The sequence below is a fragment of the Rhamphochromis sp. 'chilingali' genome (assembly GCF_963969265.1).
Source record: "Rhamphochromis sp. 'chilingali' genome assembly, chromosome: 6".
Classification (NCBI taxonomy): Eukaryota; Metazoa; Chordata; class Actinopteri; order Cichliformes; family Cichlidae; genus Rhamphochromis; species Rhamphochromis sp. 'chilingali'.
In genome coordinates this window covers 35,214,955-35,242,255 of record NC_137933.1, presented here as the reverse complement: position 1 = coordinate 35,242,255, position 27,301 = coordinate 35,214,955, and the positions used below count along the sequence as shown (strand labels likewise).

General features: G+C 38.1%; 1 protein-coding gene across 2 annotated transcripts; it reads left to right on the top strand.

The window, feature by feature from the left end:
* LOC308398817 (enhancer of mRNA-decapping protein 3-like) lies at positions 1 to 27,301 on the top strand. 2 transcript variants are annotated; one of them, XM_080885640.1, is made up of 7 exons: positions 1 to 89; positions 786 to 965; positions 1,982 to 2,166; positions 12,126 to 12,476; positions 21,604 to 21,757; positions 24,244 to 24,461; positions 25,499 to 27,301. In XM_080885640.1, the coding sequence occupies exons 2-7, from the start codon at positions 802 to 804 to the stop codon at positions 25,831 to 25,833; spliced, it is 1,407 nt and encodes a 468-aa protein (XP_080741766.1). In that variant the 5' UTR covers positions 1 to 89; positions 786 to 801; the 3' UTR covers positions 25,834 to 27,301. The 2 variants fall into 2 exon arrangements, with proteins under 2 accessions (XP_080741766.1, XP_080741767.1); XM_080885641.1 differs by lacking the exon at positions 1 to 89 and adding an exon at positions 140 to 395.

Here is a 27,301-nt window from a genome sequence, read left to right as displayed (position 1 = left end):
GTAGTATCCCGGAACACAGCGCTCACAAAAAAAAAACAACAGCCTGGGCTCTGTCTTGCTTTGACATTTCACCACAGCTTTTCGCTAAGGTAAATCTACCCACTGTAGATTCAGTAGATTTAGGCTCTTAGCTCAACGGCGACAGAAACCAAATTCAAAATTGCTGCAATCTGCTTTTATTAAAACAAAGAAAGAAAAAAGAGGGGACAGAAGACAAGCTAATGTTAGCTACCGAGCTAGCTATCATAGCTTCCTTGGTATACGGCGAAATGTTGAGATTTGCGTAATTTTGTTTAAATATTGTCCTCACAAGAATGTCAGCAACAGCTTTGGTCATTTTTAAATAAATAACTAAGTATTACAACATGACAAACGAAGGCTTTCCTGCTAAAACGGTAGGTTGCTAATATTTACACCTACTTGTGAAACGTCTGATTTGTAATACGCCCACCACAACCACACAGGTGCTGGTTAGTTAAGCTAATTAAAATCTAGTTTTATCTTGTGATTTTTAGCTTCCACGGCCGCTTTTACTAACGCAAAGTTTATACTCAGCGTTCAGGACTCTTAGTGTAAAGTCTTTTTCTTATAAGGTCTCTGGTCAAAAAAACAAGTTGTACGCCAGATGGCTAATTGCTGGTCATGCCTACAATGGCCCAAGTTAGCCAACTTTTAATAAATTAGTCTGCAAACCGTATGTACTCGTTACACTGAATTAGCCTGTTAAACATTTATCTAACACTTATCTCACTAAAGCCCTTTTTCCGTTGTTGTTTTTAAAACAGGATCATTGTAAAGAGAATGGCCACAGACTGGGTGGGTAGTGTTGTGTCCATAGACTGTGGAGCAACGTTGGGAGTTTATCAGGGTGAGGTTTCATCTGTTGATCGAGTCAGCCAAACAATCTCCCTGAAACATCCTTATCACAATGGAGTCAAGTGTCCTGTTCCTGAGGTCACATTCAGGTAATGCATAGAATACACCAGGGAGCTCAGAACTTTGACCAGGTTTTGTAATTCTCCTTGGTGTGTGTGTGTGTGTGTGTGTGTTTTTAAAGACCCTTCAGCTTCCCCTTTAGTGCATGAGTACAACTTTGAAAAAAGTGTGTGTTTGTATAAAATCCTCAGTGCGTGCTACTGACATGTCACATTTTTATTTTGCTGAAATAAAAAGCATCTGGAAATTAATACAAAACTAAACAAGTGTACTACCTTGCTTAATAATTCAACAGATCCCCATGTTATGTTGAACTTTGATCATGTTTTAGCAATTAAAAGTAAAGAATGATTATTGAACTCTTTGCAGTGAACTGAAGTTTGAGTTGACTGAAAATTTTTCAAATTCAAGGAATCCATGCTCACCACAGAAAACATCAGCACAAGCTACTGCTTGCCAGTAAACCCAGAGGTGAAGGCCTGTTTTGACTTCTGGTTAGACGAATCAGAAATGCGTTCTTTTTTTCCACCGTAACAGTGGACATAAATTGTTTGACAGCATCAGTTTCAACAAGCAGTATTGTGATAATGAGTTTTATAGTGGCTTCTAAAGTCAAAAAGATGTAATAATAGGCCCAGTATGAGAGAAAATCAAGTCTTTGTTTATCCAAATGTCATGACGTCAATAATGGTATATACTTATTTTTTTCCATAACTGTACCAGTATTACTTAGTTTTTATTAAGTTTGGCATCACCATGTATTCATTGAAAATTTTAAACATAGTCATCCCAAACTCCATATTTTTCTATGAATGACAAACGAATTGACTGTAAGTGCTTGTTGAATGAATAGCTTTAAAATTAGGCAAAATATATTAATTTAAAATTTTAGAACCAGTCAAGAACTCCGTTAATATCACTTTTTCTGGTTTTGGATTGAAAATTATTTCCCAGCAATGTAACGAATGGATATTTCATTATTAACGTAGTACCATTTGGATTCCAAGTAATGTTAGTTTTGTTTTTGTTTTTTTGTCCCTTTTAGTGCTATGGATATCAAGGACTTGAAGTTTCTGGATATCCAGAACAAAGTCAACAAGACCAGCGCTGGGAAAGACACTGCAACAGAACCCAGCTACATATCAACAGGACGCCATGGCCAGACTAACAAAACAAATCACTCTCTTGCAATAAGCAACAGCTCTGGTTTGAGCAGCAACCCCCGTAAAGGTAGGTCATGACCTGAAAGAATTGACATTTCATCATCTAGCTGTTTATTTAATTGGTAGTTAATATAGGAATAAAGCACTTTAACACTAAAGGTCAGTACCTTATAGTCACTTGTGTAATTCACCTCTGTTCATGTTAACAAAAATAAGCTAGTGTTTTGTTTTGTTTTTCCTTCCATACCCTTCTTGGGTAAGACTCAAGCAGGTGCACACAAACTTAGACTTTGGCAAAAATGCAGCACTTTAATAATTTGTTCTATGTTCTACTTATCTAATTATATTCCTATTATTTGATGCAAAGTCTAATGTTTGGAAAGTAATAACAAAATTCAAATGTATGGTGAAAATTACTAAATTCATTTTTTTCATTTTTAAGTATTGTTTTTTTTGGACTTGTAGGGAAGAAAAAAATCTGTTTTGTACCAATGAAAAGGCCAAATTTATGTTTTTAAACATGTCAGAAACCTTTTTGCTATGACATGAGACAAATGCTGTACTTGTAAGCATCCGTTCATATAACATCTTGACCACTGATATGACAGATAACCGAGTGACCTTTAGACTCAACAAAGGATGTGCTAATCAAACTACAGCAACTGAACACAGCTTGGAAAGCATGTGGTTAGGCATTATCAAACGAGAATGGTGGCATATTATTTTACAGTTGTTCCAGAACAATGAGACAGTTTGACATCTTTATAAAATGGGGAAATCCCTGTGTTTTTAAGACTTCAGCTTATTGCTTACTGTGAAGCTTTGTTTCCTAGTTGTCAAATCACAGAGGGCTATTGTTGCAGAGTGCAGCAATAATGTTGAGAGTGATGAAATACGTAACAGGAATTTACCACAGCAATGGCCATAGAGTTCTCTTCTGTTAAGTAGAAAATGAAATTGATATTGTTCACTGACAATATAGGATTGGGCAATATGTGAAATTGTTGACAATCAGCAATTTCACATATTTCCCAATCACACTTTTAATTGCCTGAAAGTTGCCTCACTGAAGATGGGCAAAAGTGCAGTGTCACTTAACATCAGAGTTTGTGTTTGTACAATCGAAATGTTCTTCACCAAATAACAAAAAGGAAGTGCAAATCATTTTTGGTTACATAAAATCTAAACTATAAAATGATTAATAGCCTGATACAATGGCTTTTAGTTTTTAAATTCTTACTGTTTTTAACTTGTATTGTGTTTTTACTTGTACTGCTATTTATCTCTTTTATTTATTCATCTTTTTAGTTTCAAAAAATCAATTTTTGAAACTAAAAAGTATTCCAGTATCAATTTGTCTTTGATACTGGAAGGGAGCTCAAAGATTTTGGTTATCACGACTAGTTTTGTATGCCACCCTGACCTAACACTAGTTTGATATACACACTTTGCTTTCACCAAACAATCAATCACAGATTTCCAGTGATTTGGAAATGTTTATCTGATAGAAACAAGAAACTAGCATAAAATTGCTGGATGTAATGTAAAGCTGGGCATACACTGTGCGATTTTTATTTTTTATTTTTATTTTTTTATTTATTTATCTATTTTTGCGCACATTTTAAGACGATTTTTCACTCGTGCGACCCTTTTGGGGATCGGCCCGATTTTCGCCTTAGCATACAAGAGATAACAAGAAGCAATTAGCACCTCACAGCCAGCTCCCAGTCAGCAATCGTGTGGTCACAAGAAAATCAAACCTGTTTGAAATCCTGGTCGCCCCTCGGATCGGGCCATATAGTGTGAGAACATATATCGTGAGCTACGAACTTCTAACCCCTGCAATTCAGTCGTACAGTTTGAGTAGGAGCTCAAACGCGACTGAAAAAAATCACCCAGTGTATGATCAGCTCAATGTAAAGGAGGATGCGTCAGTATTTTGAACTGAGTAATATAAGGATAAGTGGAAGTGAATGTCAGCATGGTGATTAGCACTGTTGAAGGTCCTGAGTTCAATTCCACCATCAGGCTGGGGTCTTTCTGTGTGGAATTTGCATGTTCTCCCGGTGTTTGCGTAGGTTCTCTCTGGATACTCCAGCTTCCTCCCACAGTCCAAAGACATGCAGTTGGTGGGGATAGGTTAATTGGATACTCTAAAATTGCAAATAGATGTGAATGTGAGTGCGAATGGTTGTCTGTGTCTATATGTTAGTTCTGCGACAGACTGGTGACCTCTCACCCTAAGACAGCTGGGATCGCGACCCTGTAAAAGGATAAGTGGAAGTGAATGGATGATAATTGAATTTTTTTAAAAAGCATACAGCTATTATGAGATGCAATTGCAAGGTGCCTTGACTGATTTGAAAAAAGACTTGAAATTAGTTGGTTTGTTTGAAGTAGTGCAGCGTTACACCACTCCCAGCCAAACTGTCACGCTTGGAATGCACACTCTATACACATCAAAGACAATCTCCTGGATTTCACATTGTCAAAATGGTGATGCGTGAACTTGAGCTTTGTTTCGGGTAAGCTCGAGAGTTGGACAGGTAGGGAGTGACTGTTGTGCTGATATATCTCGATATTTTTTTAAAACCATAAAGTAAGAACAAAAAGAGAGTTCTTAGTCAAAGCTGTGTCCCAGATGTCACACAGGCACTTTTATTAACATACAGCACAGATGTACATGAAAAAAACTACTCAAAAATAAATTATGAGCACTTATTAAATAATAATGCTCCATAAATAAAAGAAAACTATGTTGTTTTTGTCCATAACAAAAAGCTCACAATTGTGCAGTCAAAATGTAAACTAACAGACGCTGAGCATAATAACAAAGATTTCACAGCTGCTCTGTTCCCAACTTCTACTGCGTGACCGACAGCCTGGAGTTTGAAATTCGCTTCAGGTGCCATTTATGGTCCTTATACACACACAATGCGGTAATATTACGTTGAACCACAGTGCGTCTCAATCCGCGAGGCTCCTCGGTAGCCGTAATGCTCCGACAATCCATCAAGCGGTGCTGCTCCGTAGCTTACCAAAGTTGTACTAAAACATTTTTTGACAGATTGCTGAGCGCTGTGTTCCAAATAAAATCGGTTCGCGGTCATCAAGCACAACCAGAATTCATACATAAGGCGCGCTGTCAACTTTTGAGAAAATGAAAGGATTTTAGGCTGTGCAGCCCCTGTGGGCTGCATGGCGTTAGCGTGGTTAGCTCGTTAGCACGTTGACGCCGTCCAGCCCCACGCACGGAGCGATGCGCAGTAACTCGTTAACGGAGATTTGCCGTGTTCATCTTGTCGCTGCCTGCAGGTGAAGCTATGGGGGAGGAGGGGGAGTTGTGTTCAGTGAAGGAGAGGCGAGGCGGAGTAACGTTGCGTAGAGACAAAAGTGGACGAAAGAGAGGCAAACTTGCGGCTCCACAACTATAATTATAACGTATATATCGATATAAAGGATATTGTCACATCTTATATCTCGTATAAAAATATATCGATATTTTTTAAAAACTCGTTATATCGCCCAGCCCTATGCTGTGGGTTGATATGTGCCCTTAGACTGCATGCAAAAGATTAACATAACCACTGTGATATTACTCACCCATCCACTTAATTTAATGGCTATTCTTGATATTTTTTGTTTTTGAGCAAGAAGGAACCATATTAGTTTCCAGCTAACACTGGCAAGCCCTATCAACTCTACAGGTGCAATATACAGATGCTGATACCTGCTTATTAGTCTTAAGTAACAAACTAATAAAATACTATCATTTCAGTCACCATAACTAAAGCAACATCTTACAAGTCCCTATACCTCACGGCATCCATTAAAACAGAATTTGTTAAATTTAACAGTTAGAAGTTAAAAGGAAGTTAGCTTTGCTAGTTTCTACCTAAACATGATATAACATGTTCTGACTGAAAGATTGCTGAAAAAATTAAAATGTGCAGCTCTGCTATCACTTCCAACATAAACGAAGACAGAAAACTAAACAGCAGTTACCTTTTGTATGGTGACTGAAGTTGGACCAGCTGGTATATAATGATGTGCTACGTGATCGCTAGCGACACAGCTATGTAAGCATAACATAAACAGTGAAGCTGGAGGATGAACGCTAACTTTTTTTCCACTCGATAAAAGTTAACATGAGGGTTCCCGATATTACGTATCGGTCTGATACTGACCTAAATTAATGGATCGGATATCGGAGAGAAATAAAAAATGTAATCCGATCCATTAAATATCAAAAAAGCACCTCACAAAACTTGAGACATGGCGTAACTTGCTCATAACCGTAGCACGTCGGAGCAGTATGCATCAGGTGATAGAGCGGCTGTGGCGTGCAAGACCTGTCAGTGGTCTGGTTGAGTATTTGTAGCCTCGCTACCAAACCGGCATTTCATCTCCGAGAAAGTTATCCCAGAGAGAAGTAAAGCAAGTGTGTAAGTTCATCTCTGAATGTTAGTAAAGCATCCCTGCGTTTACCTTAACAACCGATATATGGAGCGACTGCCTCTTCTCTCACCCTCCCTCTCCTGCTGCTACTTCAATATGAAACTGATCAATAATCAGCTGATCAGCTTTTCTGTCGCGAGTCCGTCTCTCTTGTTTATCGCCCACTTTGCGCCAGAAAGAGGAAACCAGCGGCTGAACAACAGCAGCACGTTTAAGCTTGATAATCTGTTGTTAGAATTTATTTAATATTACTTTGTACACCAGGATCTTTTTCTACTTAGCTGACAGGTGGTAACTGTGCAGGGGCGGATCTAGCAAAGTTTAGCCAGGGGGGCGATAGGGCATTAACAGAAAAAGGGGGCACAAAGACATACTTTTCTTTCTTATTCTCATTTAAAATGTCTAGCTTTTAATAAATAATTATCTGAATTTTACACCCAAAGTTTTAATCTGATGTAAAATGTCGATTAAGCATCACGAGCATGAGGTGGTTGCTTAAAATACCAGAATAGGGAGGATGGAGTGGGTTTAAGTTTGTTAGATTGATCAGTATTGCTGAACTATGAAATATTTTGGGTGCAGTGTATGTTTTGCATACAGGTATAACAGAATAGCTTTAGTGTTTGTTTGTTTTTTTGTTGTTGTTTTTTAAACTTGAGTATGAACTTATACAAAATGCAGCAAGATATTAAAAAAACAGTTTTATTGATTAAAAAACACACTATCGGATTCATATCGGTATCAGCCAATATCCAAATTTAAGATATCGTTATCGGACATAAAAAAAGTCGTATCGTGCCATCTCTAGTTTGACTTATCTGACTGTTTTGTTTCGCTTAATGCGCCTTATAATCCAGTGCGCCCTATGGTCCGAAAAATACGGTAAGTGACGCTCCAATGAGATCCCCACTATCAGAATAGTGAATGCACTAGCCTTGTCCTTGACAGGATTAAATAAGGTTTTATTATGATTTCAGGCTACCAAGGGCATCTCTTGTCAAAAGAAGCTGGTGATAAAGTAGACTAACCCTAGTAGACTAACCCTATTAAAGATGGATTCTACCATCTTTATGTTGCATATTGTTAAATTGTTTGTTTATCTTGCACAGTAGATTTTGCTATAGAGGAATATACAGGTATCTCATTTGGTATGATGGTCAGTTTGTGATCAATGCATCTCTTTCGCAGATGTTAGTTTCAGAACTAACTGATTAATTTGTTGCTGTTATTGTAACTTTAATGATAAAGTTCTGTTTTGTATTTTAGAGGTTTTTTTTGTTTTTTTTTGTTTTTTGTTTTTAAACTCATATCGACATTTTAAATATAAAACCAAGATCTTGGGGTATTATTATTGTCAGTCGTAACCTTTTTTTACATGCAAACTCTGATGCATGTTGACACTGAAGCACATATTTAGATTTTCCTGTCCCAAGTTGTGCACATTGCTGTAAAAATCAGAATGTGTTACTCAACCTTCCTGATTAGATAAAAGTTAAAACAGTATTTCCTCTAGTCAGCAGCAAATAAGGAGGAAATCTGCTTGGACAGCTCTGTGGCCTCTGCTGGAGTCATTTAAAGTCTGTTCAGTTTTACACTCAGGATCACCAAACAATGGAAGAGTCAGGGGTCAAAAAAAATTGCCAGTGTTCTCCAGTGTGATTAAACACTACGTCCTGAACATCGAAATAGAAACGTGAACAATAGAAAACTGGTCTTTTCCATGTTTCATTAAATGAATAAGTCATAGATTCAAGTCATAAGTCATAAATTGCTAATCCATTGTCAGTTCCTGTGTGCGTGTTGCTGCCTTCTCTTCAGAAACCTGAGCCTGGGACCAAACAGTGCCTCGCTGAAACTCCCCACTATGATTCCCATAGCGTGCTAAACACTTGTACCAAAGTTCCTCTTTACAATACGTGTGTGACTAAAATCAATAAACATTACCCCTCCCTCTTGGTGTCTGCTCCTAAAGAGAAGGTTATGCAAAGCCAGGCTTTTGTGCTTAGTGCCCTGCTCTCTCTCTCACTCTTTCTCCCCCCCCAATCTCATTTCCCTGACTTGCTTCTGGCCAGCACAGGAAACCGACACCCCCTCCCCGACAGGAAGCCATGTTGTCCCAGTGTGCTTGGAAAGCCAAAGCGATATCAATTGTGGAAGCAATGTTTACCTTTGAGTTTTTATTTTAATCTCTTGCTTTCAGGCTGGAGGCCAGGGAGCTAATGCCCAAATTGCACAGGGCCAACGTGCTGAGTGGCTTGGGCTGGGCTGGTCCTTTCACACGCAATGCCATGCTCCCAAAAAGCCCCCAGTCACAAAGACGGGAAGGCAGGGTGGGCTGTTGCACACATAAGATCACAGATTCTAGGAATTTTTTTTTATTTTTTATTTTTAATATCTGTTAATGATCTCTCTTGGAGAGCACAAAGGGAATATAGAGGAGGATACATAGGGGTATAGAAGAACAGTTGATTTCATTAACCCCAAACAGATCTCATTCAACTTGTCTTTTGGAGGAGCTGCTTATATGGAGTGAAATCATAGTTAAAAAATAAATAATAAATAAATAAATCCAAAAGCCAAATACGAAATGTTTTTACTGCCTCTTTGCTGCCCACTGTGTGAGACTCAAATGCCCATATTAAAATCTGCAACCATTTATTTTTAGTTGCAAATCTAATCAAACACTTGTACTGCCCTGCGTACCACCATTGTTGCCTTCCTATTGTGTTTTCCATGCCATCACGAACATCCTTGTTCTTTAAGTAACCTCACACACTTCCTTTAATCGGAAAATGCTGCCGTTATAATAGACTTCGAGAGTCTATTGTAAGTATGTAAGTAGGTCATTTTATTTGACTTTGCCTTTTGATTATCAGTGTGCATGTGCTTCACCACAATCATCAGCAGCTCTTCCATTTTTGATTGATTTTGATTTTGCTCCTCACCAACAAGTTTTCATGGCACTTCTAAGCTTTGCATTTTCAAATGTATTTACTGGTGTCTGTTTAATGTGGTTGTTTTGTTTTTTATTTTTTTGTTTTATTTATTTATTTTAGTCACATTTACGTCGTAGGGATTGTTTGGGGGTTTTTTTGTTTGTTTTTCTTCTAATCACTGATGATAACTGATGAAACCAGATATTGAGTAGTGCAAGGACCAATTTAATGAAAACCACAAAGATCTCTAAAAATAATAAAATGTATTGTTTTATGAAACGCTTTCACAGTTTGAACACTGTGTTCTTACCTAAACTCACATTTCAGTTAAGAACATTCCAGGCCTCTGTAGTTGTATCTGTTGTGGGAAGTTTGTCTAAACTCAAATCAGTAAGGTTCACTGTCTGTCTACTTGTTATTCATTAGCCTGTTTAACTTGGAGCTTTGCCAAGTTCATTCAGATTTTTGATTCATAGCATGACAAAACACTTCCTTGTAAATAATGACATTGTTGGCTTGCTCTAATAAGACGCTAGCTTTTTTATATATATATATATATATATATATATATATATATATATATATATATATATATATATATAGAGTTTCTTAAAAAAAAAAAAAATTGTGATGTAAAAAGTAATTGCATGTTTGGGCACCAATTCACTGCTGAATAGAGCTACAGCGGTGTCAAATTAGTTTTGCTGGCAAATTTGTGTCAAGCAAAGTGTACGATGACAATATGCTTTCCAGCATATAGCGTGAGAGAAGCCAGAGTACCTTAGCTGTCACACTGACAGTAGCGTGTGAGTGTGTCTCCTTGTTAGCGTGAGAGAGCTCTAGATAGTTGGGGTTGAAGGCCAGGTTTTTCCAGTTTGCTTTTTTTTTTTTTTTTTTTTTTTTTTTCCCCTTGGTTCATTTTGTTTTGTTTTTTGTTTTTTTTTTCTTTTTTGGTGCTTACATGTACATAAACTTTATCAAGCACCGCTCATTCAGCCATTGGACCTTTTAAGTGTTAGCAGTGTTTTGTTCTCATTGAGCTATCGTAACTATCCGTGAGACGATAAGAGTCTGCAGTAACAGCTATCCAAGATAAAAGGGCTGCAACCTCCCAGTCCGAATTTGAAACTGCTGAGTGCAGGAACTTGTGTATGGATTACACGGTTTATAACACAATGGCTTTCAATATAGTATGACAGCTCCTAGCTTCATTTAGAGATGATTAGGATATAAGTGGGGTCTGACAGATTAAATATATATATTTAAAATAATCTGTGTTTCAAGGAAAAAAAGGCGTGTGCCAGCTTAGAGCAGAGCCTTTGGCTCCCCGCTCCGAACCTGCAGCTGATGGGGTTTAATCCTGGGGATTCAGACGGGAAGTTCTATATGATTAATTTGTTCTTTAGATTCTAAATGACACCATAGTAGAGATTAATTACACTATAATTCCCAGATTTTTATTGTAATATTTTGTTCAATTTGAGGTACACTAGGTGTTTTTTTTTTTTGTTGTTTTTTTTTGTTTGTTTGTTTTTTTTATAAATTAAGAATACTTTTAAATCTATTTTTATGCATATATCTATTTGGGGTTTTTTTGGTGGGGGGGTTTCAACAAAGCTAAGAAATGGTGACCAACTTTTTTTTTTTTTTTTTTTTTTTTTTTTTTTTTTTTTTAAAATAAAAAACCAAAACAAAACACATTGCTGTGTCATTTTATGTGTGTAAAAGACTGGCATCATTTGACACATGCTCAGGCTTAGCTTACAAAAATGAACCTAAATGAACACACTCCTTTTGTCAGCTTGTCTTGAAAATTCACAACTGGATCTAACATGTGACACATGCCAGGACCACATTACTGCCAAATATAGTAGAGACGGTCAACATTTTCATTTCAGTTCAGTTTTTTATTGTTACCAGTTGAAAACATAAGTAATCTCAGAGCACTTTGCAAGTGCCCCAGGTTCACATCAATGTGAACCCCTGCTCTACTCCAACTAAAAGTCTAGAATAAGTTTTCTTTTTACAAACTCGGTAACAGACTGTATTATATTTTTTGGCTCTTTACAATAAGACAGAACGTAAGCAGTCGGCACACTTTGCTTTGTATCATCTGATCCTCCTGTTTTCGCCTTAACCATTATTCAGCTATGAACAGAGTAATGAGGGCGTGTGGCTGTAGTGGAATATTACTATGCCAGCAGGCCTAGCATCAGCAAACTATGAACATCTTAATGGCTAGTATATAAATGTATGGAAAAAGACAAGCATTGCTACTTTATTTAATTTATTTAAATGTAGTGGCGTAACTCTATTGTTTTTCCTCCTTGAGTAAGAGTAAAGGATCTGCTCAAAATGCTAACATGATATACTATTAACTTCATACAGACCACCTCTGATGATTGAGTGTAATCTTTCTTTTTTTCAAATGTTTGCATGCTTGGGTATTTAAATCCATAACAAGTTTTGAATAGTTTGCAATGGCACATATACTCTTTTCCTCAGGGATCATGAGGTCCCATTTGTGCACCTACCCCTGATAATGTTCTGATTAAATCTTTGCCAGCATTGTCCAACACCAAATCCTGTTTTATGTGAGCAATCCTCAGTTTGTGTTTTCCATTGTCTCCAGGTTCATCAAACAGCAGAGGGACGACACAGTCCACACCCAGGAGAAGCAATGTGAGGAATGGAGGGGCTGGAGGGCAGAGATCAAAGAATGATGAATGCTTTGGTGATGGGACTGATGAGAATCTGGACACTGACTTTGATTTTGAGGGAAACCTGGCTCTGTTCGACAAGGCTGCTGTTTTTTCCCAGATTGATGGGGCCAGTAGCAACAGCAACAAGTTACAACATCACAATACACAGGCTGAGCAGAAGACCCAGTCCTATCGCCATGATGAGAATATTCTGGAGGTGAAACCGGTCACATACAGACAGATAACTGTGCCCCAGCATGGGGGCAAGGAATACTGTACGGGTAAGAAGAAGATGCACACACAAATTTTTTGTGGCAAGGACACATTTGTGTATGACCATTTGTGGTCCAGTGTTTCAAAATATTTAACTTCATTTTAATTAAAAGTAGACAAAGTTGCAGAGAAGCCAAAGCTGCAAGTGGAGCCAACGGTGAGTCTGCCCTGCAAGACATCATAGTTCAGATCATTTGGCCAGACCCTTCAGGACATTCAAACAGTAGTCAAACTCTGAGTGATCCATGCTAGACTACGCTGTGAATATTTAAAAAAGAAAAAAACAAAAAAGATCCTTTCTTTACACAATTATGTAACTGTGGACTACACCTGAAAACTGTAGAAATCTGTTTCTTTTTAGCTGGATACCCAGCTATAATAACTAGCAATATTCCACGCAAAATTCAGGTCACTTTTAAAGAGTTGTGATTTTGTTCTCTAATTGGTCATAAAAGGACTTTGAGGTAACATCTGAAAAATATCAGCTTCACTCGGATGTCATGTTGAATGAGTAACAGGCAAATTTTATTGTTTTATTGTTTATTTTATCTCTTTCTGTGATCACACCTCACAGAAATAAATAGTGGATAAGAATGAAGTATGTAAATGCAAGGCCTTTTCTGACTGGTTTTCTATATTTGATAAAAGAACAAAATTAATCTTGCTACCACACAGTTTGACTCACCTTCATTAATACTTTGTGCATCGTGGGAAGTATTCTTATTTAAGTTTATGTAAGATGGTGAAAATTAAATATACAGGACATTTTTAAGTGTGTCTTTAGTTTCGTTTGTTTTGGACAGAGTAGTTTTTTCTCCCACTGTTTCAACCTTGGCTAGGTGTACACTCTGGTTATATAACAGCACAGTTGGCGAAAGGGTTATGGCTTTTGTCAAATGGTGACATAGTCTCTATTACAATTGATATTAAATGAGCTTTTAATAGTGTCTCTTTTATTCAACACAGATACAGGCCATTTCCCCCTTTTTTTTTTTTTTTTTTTTTTTTTTTTTAACTGTTTGCCATTTGATGCAACTTCTGCAACCTCTTGTGGCATAAGCCTATAGAAATGATGGCCCTCTCCTTTCTCAAACTGGCTCAATCTAGGAATATTATGTAATTGGTTAACACAGACACAAGATAGGTAATGGCTAACAGGCCCTGAAGTCAAAGATTGTTGTCAGGTGAGCAGTAATGGCTGTAGCACAAAGAGTGGCCTGTTTTTAAACTTTACTGATGTGGTCTGATACGGAATTAACTGTAGAATAAATTATTCCTGCCACAGGCAGACCCTAAAATGAGGTGCTTTTTTTTAAAACATTTTTCTTGGTCAAAGTATGCTTCTTAGTTGTCTCTGTGGTCAAATGTAATTTGCATATTTTGCTGACCGTTGGATAATGTCAGGTGTTGAACCCTGCATTGTCACATAATGTTGACACCAAATGATTCAAATTTAAATTGTTTCCTCAGGATGCATGGTTCTATGTAAATTTCTGAAGATGAGCAAGACTAGATATTAGTACAAGGGTGACGGGTGTGTGTGACATTGGTGTTTTTATCCCAGATCGACAGTTTTATGTGGTGACTCAGGAGAGCTCAGTATAAGCAGCTGCCAACCATTCTGCAGATAGCTTCCAAGCAGAGCCTCCTTTCTTACCGTGCAGACAGATTTGCTTCCCAGGGCTGTAATCATAATCCCCGTCCTCTGCACACTGTAATTAGTATGCCGCCGTACAGCCTTACATAAACAGCACCTCTGAAGCAGGAAACTTTGCCAGTAAACAGATAAAACCACAGTGCAAGAACACAGAAAGTAAAACAAAGTGCCCAGCTGTTGGTTAGGTTGACATAACAAGCAGACATGGGGATTTAAGATTCTGTTTCTATAAGTCATTGTTGTGAAGGTTGCAGCCTCTGTAGTTGTGCTGTTCTCTTCCCTACTGTAGTGAAACTTCAGGTCAGGCAAGCCAAATTAGAAAACATTTTGCAATGATTTAAATATGAGCTTCTTTTACTTTAACTATTCGTGCTGCATCACTTTGTTGGCATAGATGGAAGCATATTTTGAATCGTTACAACCCATTTTTAACAACTCTGACCTGGTTGTTTAGAGCAATGTATAGCATGAGCTTGAGCTCATAGGAGTTACTTGCACATATATTAACCTTGTTATTATGTGCACTAATAGTGCCTAGAAAAGGTAAAAACAATAAGGAAGACTGAGACTCAAAAACCTCTGTGGCGCTCCAATATTAAGCTGTTTGAACCACTAAATTACTAAAAGGTAATATTTCAAATTTTAATGTTAGTTTTATTTTCTTCTTGCTACCTCTGCAACTCTTAAAGTGGAACAGAAGTGAATGAAATGGGCTGCTTTCCCTCCCTACCCCAGTGCAAGCCTTAGTCACACATGGCTCGTATCCAACCAGCGCGTATTGCTTTCAGTCTTGCCAGTTTCCTTGTCACACTTGAAGGATAACTTCCAGCTCAGTTTATTTTAGCGCTGCTGTATACTCACAGCTACCCAGTTTAGCTAGTCTGTTTTTAATACTGCACTGAGAGTGTGTGTGAATTGTATGCATATGTGAGAGCGAGAGAAAGGTGGGGCGTTTTGGTTGCAGAAACTTAAGCAGCAGAGTTACGAAGCGCACCTGATGGGTTGGTTTAAAAGCAATTAGTGCATACTAATGCAACACCCACTTCCTCTGAGCTTGGCACTTAAGGCAGCACTTGCATGACAAGAACCAGTTGACTTTCCTGTGCTTATCGCTCACAGGAGGATTGGCATGCTCTAGATTTTTGTTGCCCACTGAAACATATTAGCAGTCTTTGTGTGGTATCAATAAAGAATAGTGGGAGGGGAACAGGGCCGACCTAAAGATAAGCAAGAATTTCGGTCAGGCACGGCATGAGACTCTGTGTTTATATGCAATTATCTTGTGTATGAGGGTGTGTGTGTGTGTGTGTGTGTGTGTGTGTGTGTGTGTGTGTAGAATGTGTGTGTCATTGAGTGTTGCATGTCTGGGTGCAAAGTCGTGGGTGTATATGAGTGTGATGTGGGGTCTGTGTTTGTGTGTGTGTGTGTGCACACGTGCTTGCATCTCTTTGTGTCAGTGTAAGTTCTGTGCACACCAGTGAGGCCACCAACTTCTCAGCTGCCAGGCTGGAGATGTGTAAGAGGCCATTAAGGACTTAACTGCCTCCCAGTAGCTTTATTTATCAAAGGGACCCTGAGCCGCACAGTTCCCCCAGCTTGACTCTTATTACCCTTATAATGTGCCACAGGCAATGGATAGCTAGGGATTAGCACACCCTCTATGAAGCTTTCCACACAATTTAGTTTGTACAGTGATTTTTAAAAAAAGAAAAACAAACTGCAGATATACATTACAGTAATTCAAGGAAATACACAAGAACAATTGTGTTTGGTTACATAGTATGAAGGATGCAATTTAAAAAAAACAAAGGAATTTAAGAATTTTTCTTGAAATAGGACTTCTTATGAAAAGTTGACTTGTGAACCAAAAGCTACTTTTGTAGTAATTAAATGTGTATTAAGAGTTTGTAACAATGATTTACTTTTTTCTTAACGGTGCTCTTAAAATGATTGTTTTTGGCTCCTATAGTTAGCTAATTAAAAACAGAATTTTTTAAGAAGTCCAAAGTAAGAGTCATTAGGTTAGACAGAACAGTCCAGTAGCTGAAGCCTCCAAAACGATTTGGAGAGTGCTTCACACAGTTCTTAAAGGTTCCTGAAGTCAAAAGGTGGCAAATCTTACCTAAAAGTGTATAGTGCATGCATAATGTTTTTGGGTTAAATACTTTGTCTGATGGTTCATCTGGTCATGGGTAACGGTGTGTTTTTAAGAAGATGAATGGACTCACTTTTTGGCCCAATCACCACCATCATCCATCTTACTTTAGCCCTCCCCAGTTTCTCACCACAAGATGTTGGGATACAGGTGCAGGTGTTCATATTTGTGTGATGTTTGCCCCCCTTTTTTGTCACGCGAACCCGCTGCATGTTTTGACTGAGAAGCAGCCAGTGTGGGGGGTCCAGTGCAGTGCAGTCCTGTCCCGCAGCTAAGAGCTGGGAATTGGTCAGAAACCATGTGATGGTGCGTGTGAGTTCAGGGCCTGTGGGGAATAGGCGTTATCACTCTGACTGCCTCATGTTTGCCATCTTTTCTAAAGGCTGCCAATCTTTCCTTTGTTTGCTCAGACAGCAGTGACAAACAAGAAGGGAAATGGAGAATCTTGTGATGGGAGCAAGATCAGGTCAGATAGAGGAAGAACAACTTTTCCCCAATAGTTTACTCACAGTTAGCTGCAGCCCTAGCCCTAATCCAGTATGTTATTGATTATTCAACCGATTAATCAAGCAATTAGGTAAGACATTCTTTTGTCTTTATGTATTTATTTATTTTATTTAGAAAGAGGGGCAATACATATTAATGAACAGTTTAACAAATGTAAATATGCCAGATTATAGCCTTGGGCTAATTTCCATCTCCAGACCCTCTGGCAGGTTGGTGTTAAACACAAGCTAGTAAAAACATAGAGATACTATTTACAGATCATGTGACAAGGACAAAAAACTGTGATCACTTTATACTAGAACAAACAATGACAAGAAGAGTCATTAGTCTCTTATTAATTAAGAGTCTTACTAATGAGCAATAATAAATATTAAAAACAAAAAACACAGGACTTTCAAAATAAAAGTCTCATTAATTTCTATTTTAAAAATTCATGTTTTAATAGTTTAACTGCATAGATTTCTCAAAAATGCATGGCATATTAAAATGAAATCCAAAAATAAAAAAAATCTCACGTAAAGTAATGTCAGTTAAAAGCATGTATGTCTTTCTTGTGCTGCCCTGCAAGAAAGCTTCCTTGTGTATATTTTTAAATGTATAATACAGTTTTATTTATATATTATTTTTAAAATTGACTAAATCTGAAAAATGATTTTACCTAAACCTTCAAAATAAACATGTTTTACTATACCCCATGCTCGCCTTTAGACTCACCTCTCCTTGTTGCAGGTATCACAACGATAGAACGTGGGATGGCTATCATCAGCCTTCAGCAATCTGCCTATTTTAAACATGGTGTCAGACGAAGTTCATAACAGTTCATTGTCATATTTTAACGTCTGCAGCTTTTGCTGTGTAAAGCAAACGACCGTGGACAGAAGCAGCTACAAGTTCACTTTTGATCATGTCAGAGCTTGTTAAGCACGTCATTTGATGAACCACACTTTTTCCTAGTAAAATTTTTATTGGTGATTACAGTAACAAGTGGAAACAAAACATGCTAGAAAAATGATTTGTTTCCACTAGAGATGGCACGATACCACTTTTTTTTATGTCCGATACGATATCATAAATTTGAATATCTGCCGATACTGACTCCGATGAATCCGATATAGTGTATTTTTTTAAATCAATAAAACATTTTTTTTAATATCTTGCTGCATTTTGTATAAGTTCATACTCAAGTTTAAAAAAACAAAAAAAACCCAACAAAAAAACACTAAAGCTATTCTGTTATACCTTCATGCAAAAAATACACTGCACCCAAAATATTTCATAGTTCAGCAATACTGATCAATCTAATAAACTTAAATCCTCCATCCTCCCTATTCTGGTATTTTAAAGAGTACTTAGTAGAACTATTAAGCTCCATATATCGGTTGTTAAGCTTAACGTGGGAATGCTTTACTAACATTCAGAGATGAACTTACACACTTGCTTGCTTTACTTCTCTCTGGGATCACTTTGAAATGAAATGAAATGCCGGTTTTGTAGCAAGGCTCCAAATGCTTTACCAGACCGCAGAGAAGTCTCACACGCCACAGCCGCTCTATCACGTGACGCATACTGCTCCGACGTGCTTCGTTTATGAGCGGAGTTATGCCATGTTGCAAGTTTTGTGAGGTGCTTTTTTGATATTTAATGGATCGGATTACATTTTTTTATTTCTCTCAGATATCCGATCCAGTAATTTAGGTCAGTATCGGACCGATACGTAATATCAGATCGGTCCATCCCTAGTTTCCACCTAAGTTCACCACCTCGGTAACTGCTCCCCCAATGCTCTTCTCTGTGTCTGTGTGTGTGGACTGACTCCACATTAAACTATGGCAGCATCATCTTCACTGCTGCTGTTGTGCTATCAGTCTTTTTGTTTAGAAGCTGAGGGCTGCATGAGCTTCATATTGCCGCACTTTTTATTCGCACACATGCTCCCAGATACGTTTCTATTGCAGGTTTATTTGTTGTCGCAAATGTTCATGAAATGCTTGAGTTTGCATGATGTCAAGCAAAAATTATTATTACTGTTATTTAGGGCTGTGCGATATGACCAAAAGCTCATATCCCCGATATAAGACATGTATCGTCCCGATAACGATATAAATCACAAAAATGTAACATTTTCTGTAAATTCTGTGAATCTCGGGCAGCTCGACTTGCGTGACGTGTTTCCAGCTGGGCGTCGTGTACCTGGAGTCGAGTGTTTTAACGATATACGAAATTATACATTTTTAGACATAAGTTTTAACGGCCGCCGTTTTCTTTGTGAGTATTTATTACACAGGGTGCTGCGGGGAAAAGCCTGTTCTAACGTTTGAGTCGAAGGCTTATTTTTTAGCACCTGGCGGCTCTTTTTGGCTTCTCATCCGTAAACACTCTGCATACTCTTTCACGTGATTCAGTTTATTTTGAAAAGTCTCAACAGGATCTTGAGCTTTATTGTGAAAGGTTTATGTGGAAAATAAACAAGCGGACACGCGATGGTTTTACCGTCGTTGTTGCTAAGGACAACGCATAACAACAGGCGCTTGTCCGTCCATAGTGTGGTTATATTAAATATAAGAGAAAGAGAGAACTTTAAGAAATGAATATAGCCACTACAGTGACCATCAAAACGATGAAAAAATATTGCCGTAAACAGTTTATTTTGCGACACCACGAAACAAACGATAGCGTAAAATGAAACGATAGATTTCTTTATATCGTCATCAGATATATATCGTTATATCAAACAGCCCTACTGTTATTTATTTATTTATTTATTTATTTATTTATTTTGCGATCCAGTTATTTGAATTACTTTCTGATTCAATGCAACCCGACTACTGTCTGCCGGAAAACCTGGGAATGTGTTTATCTGTAGACTAGGGTTGCCAACCGTCCCTTAAAATACGGAATCGTCCCGTATTTCGAAACAAAAGTACACGTCCCGTATTGAGCTAATAAGGGACGCACTTTGTCCCGTAATACAGTGAGAATCAAAAGTAGTCTATAACTTTTAATGGAATTAACGCTTTGTTTGAAAACATAATTCCCAGCCCCTCTCCTGCTTTGTGACCAATGAGCTGACAGCACACTTATGACAATTCGAGTATGACAATTCAGATTACCGCTCATCTCATTGGTCGAGGAAAGGTCGCTTACGGAGAAAATACCGGAAGACAACAGATGACCACAACAAGAAGCATGGCCAACAGGGGAACAAACGCCGACACGGCGGTGCAAGTCTCGGACGACAGTACACCTAAAGCTGGGCAGACACTGTGCGATTTTTTTCAGTCACGTTATTCAGCTCCTGCTCAAACTGCACGATTGACTCGCAGGGGTTAGAAGTTGGTAGGTCACGATGCAGGTCTCACACTATACCGCCCGATGCTCTGATGCGACCTGAGTGCTCACACTGTGCCTCCATAACATGAAGGTTATAACAGAAAATCTGTCGCGCTCTCTCTCTCTCCGTCTTACACTCACACAGACACACACACACCACCATCAACTTTGCTAAATTGCTAATGAAAAACACTCATCAGGCAGCTGTGATTGAGCAGCAGAGTAAATCCAACTACTTTCACGGTTGTTGTGGTCGTGATAATTTTGTGATGCCACATCGAAAAGGCTCGGATGAGCTTTCCAAAGTTCTACAAGTTGTGCCTCCATCGCTTGTGTCCAGATCACACGCTGCACAGCCGTGCTGCTCCGTCTTTTACACCAACGTTTACGTGTTTGCGCGCGAGCAGTGTGAGCGGCTGTGGTGACACCCTCACGAGCGATTGATGATCGGGAGCTGGTCGTGAGGTGTTAATCACTTCTCGTTACCCCACGTATACTACACGACGCACGATGAAGGCCAAAATCGGTCCGATCACTCAAAAATCGGCTCAAAATGGGCCTAAAACCGCACAGTGTGAGCCCAGCGTTAGAGCAGCAATGTTTGTTCCCCTCAGAGAAAGGGAAGAATGGGAAAAGGAAAACACCTGGCTGGAAAAAGTTAATGGCCAGAAGTGTGATAATATAATTTATTTTGTGTAATAAACGACTGCAAGGATAGATGATTACAACAAATAGATGACTAATACATAAAAGTAATACATAGATGAATAATGATGATGAGTTAAGATGCGTAATCATGGGAACAAGCGGGTTTACAAACAGGCGCAGCTGATTAGCATTAGAAAAGCTGAAATAATATTTCAACTGAAGCCAATTGTACTAAATGCACTAAATGTGCACTGTTACAAGAATATTTTTCTTTCTATTGTTTTCTATTATTTTAAGTTAAGCAGGACAGAGTTCTTTTAAAGAAAGATTTACTTCTCAAAAGTTAAGCATGACAGGCTTCTGTTTAAGAAGGAGACCTGTTTTATGTGTTAATGTTGTCATTTTGAGCTAAAAATAAATGGCTAAATGATCATTTGTTTCACATGTGTTTATATCACAAAGAATACACGTCTACTTAAATCAACTTCAAGTCAAATGGTTAAAAAAATAATTTCACACACAAAAAAAGAGCTAGAAAATTCACCACACTGGGAAGGGTGAAGACAACTGGGTCGCCCGGCCCTGGCCACGAGGTGTCCCTTATTTATTTTTCAGGGAGTTGGCAACCCTACTGTAGACTAATATGTCCTTATCACCAAAGTCCTATTATTAGATTTGACTTTGCTTCTACTTTTGTTTCTAAAGCCATTTTGATGGAGATTAATGGCTAAATGGCTTCAGTTTTATTAAATGTTTTGCTTCTAGAATGTAACTAAAACTGGTGCTGAAATGAAAACACATTAACACAGTCTCTATCTCACATGTTTTCTTTTTGCAGACACAGGTCTGGTGGTTCCCACCGTGCCCTATGAGCTTCATAAACAACTCCTAGCAGCTGCAGAGCGCTGGGGTCTTTCTCTTGAGCGCAGGCTAGAAGCAGTCGGTGTTTGTTCCAGTCAGATGGCTCTCACATTGTTAGGTGGACCGAACAGGTAAGGAGTACCAGTCCTAGCTTCAGTAGCACCTTAGACTTCCCAGTCTCATGGCTAGCTACTGTTAGTGGTTTGTATTATAAGAAAAAGAATGTACAACAGTGTGTTAAACATCCTTGTCTGAAAAACAAGGCTTATTGTTTTAGGAAGACACTACATTCTACATTAAGATTAAATAACATCCTAAAAGACCAAAGCAAACCCTGTTCGGTATTATTTACATGTACTTTTAAGCAGAGGTGGGACCAAGTCATTGTTTTGCAAGTCTCAAGTAAGTCTCAAGTCTTTATCCTCAAGTCTCAAGTCAAGTCTCAAGTAATGTCAGGCAAGTCAGAGTCGAGTCTCAAGTCACTGGTGTAAAAGTCCGAGTCAAGTCACAAGTCTGAAACTTTGAATTTCAAGTCCTTTCGAGTCTTTAAAAAAAAAAAAAAACAACGAAAAAATAATGTTGCAGTTATATGCTAAATGTAAATATTAGACCATGTAATTTTTAAATCTGTGTTTTTCTCAACACATGACAAAATAGTGAACTTAGAAAATATACACAAATTGTGAAATTGCACCTCTATAAAATGCAGCTCAATTAAACCTAGCTCCAAGAATAATTTTCACCGACAGTTCTGAGATAAGCTGCATGTTATTCTTGGATGCGGTTGTAGGACCAGCTTTAAAATCGCATGACAAAAATATCATACACATTAAAAAAAACTGTATCACCAACGTAGCCTGGACAACATTTGCTAGTTAGATGAAGTCAGCTATCTCATCGTAGCATATTTATATGCATATTTATAATTACACGGTTCTTGGAGTGAGTGCATACACTCATGAAGTTTAGTAACTTCAGGTCACTGCAACAAGCCCAGGTACAGTTTACCGACGGATGGGTACAGGACCTTGAAATGCACCGTGTAGAACGAAAGACCATCGTACGTATCATAAGTTTACCAGTCTCACAAATCGTCTTCATAAATACACATTCGTTAACCGTTTATTAATAGGACCTTTGAGCTCAACGGTAATTAATTAGTAGTGGAAATAATTTCTGGTACCCATCACAGAAATGTAGCAGTGACAACAATATTGTATGCTGTAATCGTACTGGGCAATTAGTGATACAAAAAACCTGTTTTATCCTGTGAATAAAAGTATATGTTTTTGTCAATGTACCATAATAACAGAAGCGAAACGCAATATTGTGTCAGGACAATTCACTATTTATGCACAATAAATAAAGGAGCATAGCGCGACAATTTCTGTTCAGCGCCAGACTTGCTTGTAACCTATATCACCAATTATGTTAAGAAAAATGACGCATTAACTACTAAAAAACACTGACCTTCGTGTAAATGCTTGGAGCAGACTAACCTGTGAGCTGGAGTGTTCTGGGATGTTATATTTGATCTTTGAATGGCTGCAATCCAGGCCATCCGTCGCGTCTTTATTACTTCGGAAACATGGCTTGAACAATTTCTCTTCAACGACGTAATCCGATAACAACCGATCTCTTTACCCGTCGGCTTCCCGTGGCTGTCATGCGACCGGCTATTGCAGTTAATAATACAACGGCTTCTTGACATTTTTGTGTTTCTTTTTATCGCTGTATAACTGATTTCAATTGAAAGCCTGCGTGCGCTAGTACCGCTTGCCACGAGTTCCCAGAATCCTTTGCGGTTCTACCCGTGAATGACGTCACATTTTCAATCTCTATATAATATGCATGTTAAATTTTATATTTGGGGTAAAATATCAAGTCTTTTCAAGTAAACCGGTTCAAGTCCAATTCAAGTCCCAGGTCATTGGTGTAAAAGTCCAAGTCAAGTCACAAGTCTTAGAACATTTTTTCAAGTCAAGTCTAAAGTCATAAAATTAATGACTCGAGTCTGACTCGAGTCCAAGTCATGTGACTCGAGTCCACACCTCTGCTTTTAAGTGTGGCAGAGGCTTATTTAACATCAAAGAAACACAACACAGTAGCTCATAACAAAACTGGTTTATTGCCTCAGTCCTTTCATCTACTTTGCACTGCAATACTTGCATGAGTCAGATTTAAATTGGAAGTACAGTGCACTCAGATCAGGTTTAATTTTGTGTTGTAGTGCAAAATCACAACTATTTCAGTGAGAACCAGCAGGCACTCAATTCTTCTGTTCAGTTTAATATTAAACCTTGTAAATATAGAAGACTTTATTTAAGATTTATCAAGGTTGGGATATTTTAAAAATGTAATTATAAATAAAATACTTAGTATAGCTCACATGCTTTAGTCAAGTACCATTGTCATAATTCCCATAATCAAAATTAACAAACCTTTGGTGGGGTTCAGTTTTTCTTTTCTACAGAAATTTAATGAGTGTTTGACTTCCCACAAAATCCTTGAGATGGGGTTTAGACTTGCATTGCCAGTTTGATCGCAAAGTAATTCATGGGCTTGTCATTGCCTGTGATTTTTATGGAGAAATCTTTCTTTTTTCAAATATTCATAGGCTCACACCAAAAAATGTCCACCAGAGACCCACCGTAGTCCTTCTGTGTGGTCCCCATGTTCAGGGAGCCCAAGGCATCAGCTGTGGTAGGCACTTAGCCAACCATGAAGTGGAGGTGATCTTGTTCCTGCCTAATTTTGTCAAGATGCAAGAGTCGGTCACCAGTGAGGTCAACCTCTTCAGCAAGACAAGCGGAAAGCAGGTCTCCAGCGTCAAAGGTAAAACTCCACCAGTATTAGTATTAAAGTATTTTGTATTCACACTGTAGCCTACACAGGTCTCAACAATGTTGCTAGAAAAGTGGGGCACAGTGTGTTAACCTTGCCCAGTTGTAACTGACTATCATAGGCAAATGTTGCCCTCTAGTGGAGGTGCACCATTTAAGACACTCCTGACTCTTGTGCTTGGAGCTCATACTGATATCTTGGACGTAAACTTATAAATCAAAACACTGGTTTTATCTCTGCAAAGTTTTAGTTAGTCTAAATTAATACAAGATAATCCACTCTTGGTTTATAATTATTTACTGTTATTTTGATCAGTGTTATCTTGAAGACAGCTGGAAGTCTTGCAGGGAGGGAGGGAGAGACTTTTTATCCCCACCCCCCTTTTTTGTGTGTGTGTTTTGTCTTTTTGTTTTTTCTTCCACACACATAAAGCATAAACACATTTCCTTAACAGTTGTTATGTATAGGTTATTTATGAGTCCTTACTAAGATAATGTGACACTGCAGTTTAAAAATATTCTTGTTTTGTTGTCATAACAAATCGTGGATTACTCATTTATGCTCTGCCCAACTCTGCTCGGATCAGCTGGTTGTTGTGTTTATAGCAATCCAAACATGTTGCCAACAGGCAAGCTGCAGAATGTCCTCTGGTGGATGAACTATTTGACTCATAATGTGGTAAAAGGGTGTGTCTCCTGTCTCTTAACTTTTTACATTTTCTTTTATCGGGTGTTTATAAGTACCAACATAATACATCAATGAATACTTAATATATAGGTTGAGCTCTGTAGTATACCCCTCTGGATTAAAAGCTAAATGGTGAGATGCACCAACATCTTTTTGAAAGGGGTGATAATTTCACTCCTTGCTACAGGAATTGAAAGTGCCACATGTGTTGGCACTTTCAATTCCTGTAGTGTCTCAATGTACTGTTTGTAATGGGATCACATGCACTAATATTTTTTTTTTCTGTGTTATGATTTTGCAATACAACTAAAAAACATTCTCCCTCTTTGGCTGTGTCCCAGACTTGCCCATGAGCCCAGTCGATCTCGTCATCAACTGCTTGGACTGCCATGAGAATCCACTGCTGAAAGAGCAGTCCTGGTACCAATCTGTTGCTGACTGGGCCAACAAGAACCGTGCTCCAGTCCTAAGTATTGATCCCCCAGTCAGTGAGCAGCCTCAGAGTGTGGACGCAAAGTGGACCCTCTCTTTAGGACTTCCACTGCCTTTAGCAGACAAAGACAGCAGAGTCTACCTCTGTGATATTGGCCTCCCTAAGATGGTTTACCAAGAAGTTGGAATCAACTACCACTCACCTTTTGGATGCAAATTCGTCATCCCTCTGCACTCAGTATAACAGAGTCTATACTTATTGGTGCTTGGAGTGAATGGGTCATTTGAGTGTGCAGACAAGCAACAACATGCCCCAAGCAAAACTGTGTTGCAATGTGTATGACACTTATTGATACTTTTGGAAGCATCATTGGAAAGAATAAACTGTGTGTTACGCTGTGTGTGACACCTTGTTTTGGAAGGGGAGAGGTTTCCTGTTCTTTGTGCGTTCTGATAAGGGCTCTGTGGTGATGTGAATATGTTTACAAAATGCTGACCACTGTGAGTATCTTTGACCTCTGACCTTGTGACCAGTCAAAGTAGCAAATACACAGTTCCTATTTCCTTCTTTAAATTACATGTGGAGTCAGATCATGACTCCCGGACCTGGAGTGGCGCTCAACCTAAAGCTGACTGCCAGTCAAAACTGCCATTCATCTTCCACAGTTTAGGTCTGTGCCCATTGTATTTCCATATGTTGTATTGTTTTTTGTTTTTTTTTTTTACTGAAAAGGGTGCTCTTTGTCATATAAATTGTGTAGCATGTTCGATTGAAAATGTGATATTATACAGAATCTATATTTTTATTTTTTTTTGAACACATCTCAGGAATAACTTCTTAAAAAGGTGGAAAAACAGAAGTTTATATTTTCGTTGATATTGTGGTAGCACTCTTTCTACACTAGTTGGTGTCTTTAGTTCATAGTAGTTTTCTACCACTTTGATTTTCCAAGTATTACTGCTATTTATTGTGGCGTTGTTGTTGTTATTACTATTTGCATAACTTTTTCCTTTTTGGCACTTGCAGTTAAATTACCTCTCTAACTGACTTGCTCTTGGTCATCATGAAAAATTTCTGTTAAAGCTAACATTTCAGCAAAATATTAACTGTACCTGAACAAAAAAGTCTGTATTTTATTTTCAAAACTGAAGCTGTGCACTTTTGAAATGGAGCAATAACAGTTTTTCAAAAGCTCATAAGACTGGTTTTATGAACGTTTTTTTTACATCAAACAAATATAGTTGAAATGTAAGGGTATAAATATGAAGGCTTTGCAGTTTTACACTTTATGTACTCAGTTAACTTGTTACATTTGTAAATAACTGTTCCTTGTTTTTTGTACTTCATCTTCGGTGTCCATACACATTTCTTTTTGTGCATTTGCTGATTTGTCATGTTTTGTTAGAACATGGCAATAGGTATTTTGCCAAAAACAATAAGAAGGAATCAGGGAATTTGTTTAGAGTGAGTGAATTGCAGAAAAATAAATATTCACAATATCAAAGTGACCACTCAGGATTACAAAGGTCACAGTGACTACAGCCTCTTGTGTATTCTCACCGTTCATTGTTTTCATTGTAGCGGAGACTAAAATGTGATCATGACTCATCAGTTCACGTTTTAAAATATGCCTTGGATTTTTGATTGTGGAGAAGTCTCATTTTGAGGTTCATTGGTGTAAAAGGGGGGAAAAGGAGAAGATTTGCAAAAT

Coding starts and splice junctions, on each gene's coding strand:
- LOC308398817 (XM_080885640.1), top strand. CDS start 802: ATGGCCACAGACTGGGTGGGTAGTGTTGTGTCCATAGACTGTGGAGCA. Junction 966..1,981: donor GTTCCTGAGGTCACATTCAG/GTAATGCATAGA, acceptor TGTCCCTTTTAG/TGCTATGGATATCAAGGACT. Junction 21,758..24,243: donor TTGTTAGGTGGACCGAACAG/GTAAGGAGTACC, acceptor AAATATTCATAG/GCTCACACCAAAAAATGTCC.